At 37.0% G+C, this 8,607-nt stretch overlaps 1 protein-coding gene across 2 annotated transcripts; it reads right to left on the bottom strand.

The window, feature by feature from the left end:
• Positions 1 to 1,050: 1,050 nt before the first annotated feature.
• Positions 1,051 to 7,684, bottom strand: LOC113710325 (uncharacterized). 2 transcript variants are annotated; one of them, XM_027233267.2, is made up of 22 exons: positions 7,383 to 7,684; positions 7,079 to 7,260; positions 5,972 to 6,051; positions 5,443 to 5,529; positions 5,278 to 5,328; positions 5,071 to 5,188; positions 4,931 to 4,987; positions 4,746 to 4,810; positions 4,579 to 4,662; positions 4,396 to 4,446; positions 4,241 to 4,303; positions 4,103 to 4,149; positions 3,866 to 3,935; positions 3,710 to 3,772; positions 3,388 to 3,477; positions 3,276 to 3,314; positions 2,965 to 3,192; positions 2,775 to 2,860; positions 2,187 to 2,235; positions 1,977 to 2,057; positions 1,801 to 1,894; positions 1,051 to 1,449 (listed from the first exon to the last, which is right to left on the bottom strand). In XM_027233267.2, the coding sequence occupies exons 2-22, from the start codon at positions 7,194 to 7,196 to the stop codon at positions 1,271 to 1,273; spliced, it is 1,800 nt and encodes a 599-aa protein (XP_027089068.2). In that variant the 5' UTR covers positions 7,197 to 7,260; positions 7,383 to 7,684; the 3' UTR covers positions 1,051 to 1,270. The 2 variants fall into 2 exon arrangements, with proteins under 2 accessions (XP_027089068.2, XP_027089070.2); XM_027233269.2 differs by lacking the exons at positions 7,079 to 7,260; positions 7,383 to 7,684 and adding an exon at positions 6,774 to 6,927.
• Positions 7,685 to 8,607: the final 923 nt, after the last annotated feature.

Here is an 8,607-nt window from a genome sequence, read left to right as displayed (position 1 = left end):
TTCTGTCTCTCTCTCTCTATCTCTTTCTCGCATTTCCTCATTCTTCCTTCTTCCTCTCGTCTGCACTTCTCTTTCCCCAATTTTGAATTCTTAATCTGAACCAATTCATCAGTTAGGTTTCTGAAATTGAAGTCAATAACTGACACATGTGCATTCTTGAGACGAACCAACCAAACCGATCCCATGTTATGTCGATTCTCGGGACATTTCTCTGCTAGTGAATATGCTTCGTAAGGGCATAATTGTAGAAAAGTAATGTAAAATTGGCCAAACTGTCTTCACTGTTAATAAAAAAACACTCCTCTTGAAAAGCGATAATCTTTTCCTTCCGGACAAAGGGAGTACCATGTTCATTGAGGCAACTTAGTAATAGCCCTTCCCTCGTGCATTGATGTCAATGTCAATAATGTCAACCACATGCAACAGAACTGCGTCTACAAATTTCCTTATTACTTGAGGTATGCGTGCAGATGTTATATTAGTAGAGACTTGAACGACACCATCAAAGTTGGGTCCTTGGAAGTGAAGACCATCGAATTTGTCACACTCATTTGCCGATTTTATGATGCCAAAACTGGAGGTTTGGACCAAGAACGTCAATCTCGGGTTTATAAATATTCTGCTCTTTTAGTTAGGAAGCTACAGAACGTCTCAAGGGCAACTTTGATGATTCGTTTATGGAATTGCAGTCATAAAGATTGTATGCTGGACATGGTCTTAGTTAGGTCTGAATATACAGAGACATTTAATTGCAAATTATCAATTTTCAAGCTGAAACTCTCAGATTCTCTGCCACTGTTAGGTAGCTCGTTCATAATAATAACACTGATGCCCTTGTTCTGGAGATGTGACTCGACATACATCAACAGAAAATATGAACGCCATAAACAGCAACCTCTCATTAAAAGAAAAAGGCTGAAACATCATCATCAGGATCCAGTCTCGACCCACAATTTCTTGCTACACAAGTGCCTGATGTGACTTTCTCACAGGATAATTAGAAGCATCAGAATTAATTATGAAATCCCCGCCACCCCATTTCAAACTGCATTTTGCTGTAACTACAAGCATTGCTGTTCCGTTTAAAAAGACCGGAATCCAGCTCTACCCCTATCCGTCGAGTCAATCTGAGAAGCTGTGTAACATCTATCTCTATACATACCAATAATTGCAATAAGCTAGCAGCAAAATTGATAACATCACACCCACAGAAAAAGGGAGAAACATCAGATGTGTCCTGGAAAAAAATAGCACCAAAACTGAGTCTGGTTTAAACATGTAAACCATTTCCATTGTAATATATCCCATCTAAAGGCCCATTAACTAGCTTAGTTGGAGTTCCATTAAGGTGTGGTTTTATTGCTGGTATACCATTGCTCAGTGCGCAAGGCTTTGCCGTGCCCTTCTTCAGCCAGGCATCCAGTTGCCCAGATGCTGCTGCAATTAGTCCTGTTTCAAAAGGAGAGAGAGTATAATTAAAGTGGAACATGAGAAATGAGATTCATGTTGAAGACGGCAAGAAACAATTCCTGTACCTTACATGACAAATTAGAAAAGATTATGGTAAAAACAAAAATAGCATTCTAATCACTGACAAAGCAAATATACTACTGAACAGGAAATCAACAGAAAATCAGATAAAAATCGCCACAGAAAAGTGAATCCTTTTTTGGCAGGAAAGCTGAAGCAAAACTAAGAAAAAGAATATTCATCCCACAGGCCAATACCGTTTCAACTCCAGGAATTCCGTATTATTTTGTGTACTTCATGTAAGAGAAATTTTACATAAAAGAACCGCACCTAAGAAAACTGCAGAAGGTTTTCCTGGCCTCGATTTAAACTCTGGATGAAATTGTACACCAATAAAATAAGGATGATGTGAAAGCTCGACGATCTGCATATCCAAAAATCAACATAAAAATAAATGTAAACAGAAGCATATCATAGCAACAACTAAAAGTAGTATTGAGATCAACCTCCATGCGACGACCAGTTTCATCTTTCCCTGTGAAGCAGAGGCCAGCATCTTCAAGGAGAGACACCATCTCAGGGTTTACCTGCATTGAACAAAGTTATGCATTCATAAGGAGCTCTGGTGATCCTCTAGGCATGGAACAGAAACCCAGAGAAACAGATGTAGAGATGCTAAATCATGGCAAAGTTCGTTGCATAGAATGTGCACACACCTCATATCTGTGACGATGTCTTTCATCAACGAAGCTTCGATTGCCATATCTATCATTGAAACAATGTAAATAAGATAAATTGGCACGCTTTTATCCATCATAACTCAGTATCCAATGATACAAATCCAGCATTTATGACAACAAATGAACTTAGACTCTCTTCGCAATTAAAAGTATTTGTCTTATCCATGTTGCTATATTGGATGAAGATTTTGAATTGAATATGATGATCATGGCAAACAACGCCTGAGAGTAGAAGCCTTTTCAAAGCAAACTAGGGGAACAATTTTTCAAAATCCATACTGAGGTTTCTTTTTTGTCTTCACGCAAGGCTTGGAAGTAAGAAGTGTGCTAAAACTCACTGCCATCCACTGGCTACTAGATTTGACAGCCATATTAGGTAGCCAAGAAGAGACTTCTAACATAGCGGGTTGGAAATGACTTGGCAATGATATACGAAATCAAAGTTAATGGGCAAAGTTAACAGAGCATCCAAAAACTCTCAAGTGGTCAAAGAAATGATTTGCAAGCTTGTCCTATTTCTGGTCTTCTTCTAGCTAAAGAAAGGGCAAAGATTGAAGAACTCACAATTTTGCTGATTTACAATCCTTAACCTGAAAATATGTCCTCCTTGATCCTAGTCGCATAGTACCACCCATATGGGTTTTTGAACCCTGTGAAAAAAAAAATGGAATGTGGAAATAAATACCAAATCAAGCTACAGTTGACATATTATGGGTTAGCATTCACCTAAAATCAGCAGTAAGAGAATCCAAACCTCTGGCATAAAAATCACACAAGGATTTCTAGTATGGGCATTAAACTCTGTGCTATTTGCATCTTGCATTCCAAGAACAGATCGCGCAAATTCAATAACGGCAGTTTGCATTCCTAGGCATATCCCAAGATATGGTTTCCGGTTTTCACGAGCATACTTGGCAGCAAGTATTTTACCCTCCACCCCTCTGTCACCAAAGCCTCCAGGAACCAGTACACCATCTGCACCCTGTAAAGGAAGGACTTCAGAGGTTTGCATAAAACAGATGGGAATCCAGTGATAGATATCTGAAAGGTGAAATCCATACAGACCTTCAACAGACTCCAGGCACTCCTATATGCATCAGGGTTCTGTGAATTGGACAACAAAAAACTGTTAATCTTTGATGCAAGGAAATTAGAAAGAACCAAATAGAAAACTGACCTCTTGAGCAGTTGCAATTTCCAGGTCACTGGCAGGAACCCAATCGATATATAGTTTTCTACGGCAAGCAACAGATGCATGTAAAAGAGCCTGCAAATGGATATTCATCATATTAGCCAAAAAAATACTTACAGTAATTAATCCACAATCCAACCATCATAAAAATTGCATGTGACATTACCTCAACTAACAGCAAGTATCAGGAAAAAATTGGAATCAATTTTACACAACCGAGGCCATTTTATAGAATGACCTTTTATTCTATAAAATGTAATCTTCATAATAGTGGCTGCACTAGAGGATTTTGATAGAATAACTTTACCTTTAGTACTGATAGGTAAGAATCAGAAAGGCCAGTATACTTCCCAACCATTGCAATCCTAACCTGCACAGTCAATTGTAAATCACTCAGAAAAGCCAACATGCAATAGAAAAAATTACGAAAAAAAGATGAAGAAAAGACACTCCAAAAACAGACCGGCTCATGCAACTTGTCACAAAATTTGGCCCTAGCTGTCCATTCCCCCAGAGCAGGTTCACATGCAACACTGTTGTTGAGAAAACAGGATGTTGCAAGTGTCAGTGAATGATGCAAGAGGATAAAAAAAAAATGCAAACGACAAATATTATGAAAAAAGAAAAAGAAAAAGATAAGCAACCTCAAATTCCTTAACAAAAGGTAAACAAGGAAAAGATTTGAGCTTAATAGACAAACCCTTTCAGGTCCAGAACTTTCAAGATTGCCTCGTGAGCCTTCTGGTCCTAAGGGAAGGAAGAAAATAGACATCTCAGCCTTAAATTTAACAGCAGTAATAATAGCTATTATTGAATCAAATGCACCAAAACTACTTACTTTTAAAAGCAGAGGAACATGCCAGATGTTTGATACATCGTAAAGAGTAATTATGTTTTCAAACTGAAAAATACAAAACAAAGAAGTCAGCAAAAACAGTATTGCAATTTAATTAAAATAGACACAGATTTTTAAACATTCTTCTACTATATTACCGGAACATGACAAAACTGGGAAAGTTTGTCTTTGACTTGTACTTCAAGTTCCTGTAAATGCACTAAATTTTTAAAATCAAGTCTAATACTGCAAAAGAAGTGCATGTGCAAACTCAATAAGAGGAGAAGAGGGAGAGGGGCCACATGTGAAGGTAAAAAGGGAAGAGGGCTCGAGATCAAGACCTTTGTGCTGCGGCAAGCTAAAATATTTGGCATAAGCCCCTGGCTCCTTAAGCCCCTAACACTGTGTTGAGTTGGCTTCGTTTTCTGAACAAGAAATCATGATTAAAACGTTAACTTTTAGAGTAAAATTTGATATATTCTGTCATTATTTACTTCAGAAAATTTACCTGCTCGCCAACAACATTGAGAACAGGTACAAGGCTCACATGTACCAAGCAAAAGTTGCCAGCTCCTGAGACAAATAAACATGATTAAAGAATGCCAGTTACATTAAGTTTAAATACCACCAACTCCTCTGAACTAAAGCCTACTAATCTCCTTTTCGAAGTTCTAATAGCATACTAAATCTTACCTACACGGTAAGAAAACTGTCCAAGAGCTTCAATAAATGGCATAGACTCTATGTCTCCTGCATGATGAAAGGACCTGCTTTAAGAAATCAATTGTAGAACAAACTCTTCTGCCGCAATTAAGACATCAATAACAATCTACCTATCGTGCCACCCAATTCAATTACACAAACATCAGCTGGACCCTCTATTCCATCAACTGGTATGGCTGCAACACGTTCAATCCACTCTTGTATGGCATCTGTAATGTGAGGGACAACCTGAACAAAAGGTATCCGGACATGAAGGTGGAGTAAAACAAGAGATTCTGAAGTGGACCAAAAAAAAAAAATCAGAAGCAGTAACCAACCTGAACAGTTTTTCCCAAGTAATCTCCCCTCCTTTCTTTATCAATGACAGACTGTTAAGAAAGAAGCGGCAAATAATCATCAGTCAATTACAGTAAAGCTCAATACTCAATAACTTCAAGTATTAAACTAACACAACAATATCTCTCAATTCAGAAGGTAATTGCCTGGTAAATCTTTCCGGTTGTAATGTTATTATCACAGGTCAACTTGATATCCAGAAAGCGCTCGTAGTTTCCAAGGTCCAGGTCCACCTTCAGACAAGAACAGTCCTGTTATTTTTTGTTAAGAGCACAGTAATCACCCGACTCTCCACCCACTTATAACAAACACTGCATGCCAGATTAGAGAAACTGCCAGCTAATGTAACATGTAAAGTAGGCACAGCGTTGATCTCCCGCTTAATGCTAAAGAAATCATCCATTTCTTTGTCATCAAGACAATTTGATCCAACAGGAGAACAGGACATGCAGTGTCAATACAGCACCAAACTAAAATATCCCGTTTGTTGCATCTAGTTCAAAGGTGGATAGCCACAATACTCTTCACCGCGAATTGCCAACTTTAATCGCCACAAGCTACATGATAATAAGTATATGATGGCTTGGTAGGAGCACCATCAACTTCTCCATTAGCTAGACATGATTAAATAACATATAACTAAAAGAAAAGGAGGGCAAAACATCTACTACTAACCTCACCACCATCATCCAAGACAAATACTTCTCCATGCTCGAAGGGTGACATTGTCCCGGCATCGGTATTCAAATAAGGATCTGGAGACAAGAAACCATAAGAATTAGACAGCTCCATCAGCTCACCTTGTTATTAAAGATAAATAACTTAATGCAAATTACTTCAGCAGAGTACTGCAAGTTTTATTTTATTATTTTTTTTTTATATATAAAGGTGTTTACCATCCTAATTAAAATAGGCATTTCATCTTTTTTAAATTGAAAGAAAGGGACATTTTACTGGAACCAAATAGTACAGAATAAAGAGATTTAATTATGAGGCGATAAGCACACAGGTCACAAGCGACGGTTCAATAAAAATTGCAAAGGTCATAACCATTTTGGTTGTTGATAACAATCTGAGGTGTCCTCACTTACCTTTAAAAGGACAAAAAAATGGCCCCTTTAAATAATCACACTTTTGGTATACATACACTAACATGTATATATACATGTATAAATAATTCATACATGTATTTTCAAAAAATTAAAGGAGTAGAAAGGGAAAAAAAAAAGTGAGAAGTTGCTGCTTTAACTCTCGACCATGTAGATAACTGGCAAAGGAAGAAAAAGAAAAAACCTCTATGCTACTCAGAAATAAAGATTTAGCGGCTTGATACAACAAAATATTAATTGTTATCAAAGTCTTCTGTGCTGAAGTAATACGTGCAATATCAGAGAACCAAAAAAAAACTTTAAATGTGTTTTTGGACAAGTCAATTGATAGGAAAAAGAAACAGAGAAAAAACGAAAAAGGTCAGAACCTTTTTGAGTCCGATCCATAGCTCCACAATGAAAACAGAAACACTAACACCAGAAAAATTGGAGAAGTGCAAACAATGAAGCAGAAATAGCAATCCCATTGGGCATTTCTTTTTCGTTTTCTTTTTCTCCTTCCCTCCACCAAACCAGGGCAGAAACATAATACAGGGCGGCAAAGCCACGAAAAATCAACCCCCCCCCCCACCCCTCCTCCTCCTTTCCCCCACCCCACGCCCTATAAAGAAAAAAGACAATAGAAAAGACTTAATGGTTGAATGGAGGAGAGAAGAAGAGCAAGCAAAAATACCAATCTTAATGGAAGTGACCCGTAGCCCACAAGCTTTAAGGATGAGCCCAATACTGCTTGCAGTCACCCCTTTTCCCAGCCCACTCACCACTCCTCCAGTTACCAAAACGTACTTCATTGCTACCCTTTTCGTTTTCTTCTAAACAACCAACAAAACAGACACAGCCCCTTCTCTTCAATCCCTTCAAAAACAACAACAACAATGACAAATCAATTTCTTCTCCAATAAAGGTGCCAACTTTATGCAAAACCAACGCCTGTGTCCACATATTTATACACACAAACAAGAGGAAAAAATAAGAACCTTAGTTTTTTGGAACAAAAAAAGACACAAACTTGGCAGTATAAGTGATTGTTATCTTCTTCCTTGTAACAAGAAAAGCAACAGCTGTTGTGTATTTGTTTTCACAAGGGGTGTCTTAGTATTTGAACCTTATCTTGTATGCCACTAAACCCTGTAAAAAATCTGGACTTTCTGTTTTCAAAAGATTTGAAAAGACAAGCAGAAAGAGAGAGTGGGAAAAGAATGCAAACGGAGGAGGAAGGAAAGAGGAGGAAAGGGGTTAGAGGGAAGGAGGTAAAGAGGAGGAAGGAATGAATGAGATTGCGAGTGAGGAGGTAATGGCGGCTTTATATTGTGCTGAAAAGTATCAGGGCAAATGGCAATTGCGAATAGAGGGAAAGGCTTCCATGGGCTTTTTGCCCTTTTTCTTTTTCTTTTCTTTTTATTTGTTTGAAATGTTCTAACTTTAGAATTTTGTTTTATTTTTTAATGACCCATGTAACAATTGGCAGTTAAAAAACTTGGAAGGCCGATTTCACCTTACTTTTGAAGTGATGGTAACTTTCCTTACCGTGGGAGTCAAATTTGTACATTAATAACAAGAGTTCTACAAGTGATGAAATTTCTCTGTTCTCATGCTTCAACTCAAACAATCAACATCCACATGTCATCAGCCCATTTCGATTGTTATTTTTAGGAGTTTTGATACAAAAATATACTGTAATGATTTAATATATGTAAAGTAAAGAAGTAATTAGAAAGCGTGTTTACGTGAAATATAAAAGAATTTTTCTGTAAAAAACAGGAATCCAAATAAGGCAAAGTGAAGTGCTTATTTAAAATAAAATTAGAGATTGGTAACAAAGAAAGAAGCAAAAGTCAAGGGCACTCCTTGTTTTATTAATAACACCATTCTTGACTTTTTTTACTTATTTGATATGATAAAGAATGCTCGTACTCTTTATTTCAATTACAACTTAATAAAAAAGAATTGATTGTAATGCAATTTAATTTTTATTCACAGGATCAAAAGAGGCATTATTAATGAAAAAAAAAAGGGAATTCTATTAACATTCTTTAAGTAAAAATATTGATTAAAAATACATATTCATGAATTTACCTAAAAACTATAAAACAAAAAATCTAGAGAGAAAAAGACGTAGCCTTTGTCATTATTATTATTATTATTATTAACAACTTCCCCCCATTCCCTATTCCTTCCCTACTCCAAACCTGCCATCCAGGA

This window comes from Coffea arabica, chromosome 9c, assembly GCF_036785885.1.
Source record: "Coffea arabica cultivar ET-39 chromosome 9c, Coffea Arabica ET-39 HiFi, whole genome shotgun sequence".
Taxonomy (NCBI): Eukaryota; Viridiplantae; Streptophyta; class Magnoliopsida; order Gentianales; family Rubiaceae; genus Coffea; species Coffea arabica.
Note: the sequence above shows the minus strand (reverse complement) of the source record. Positions and strands in the feature narration are given on the sequence as shown.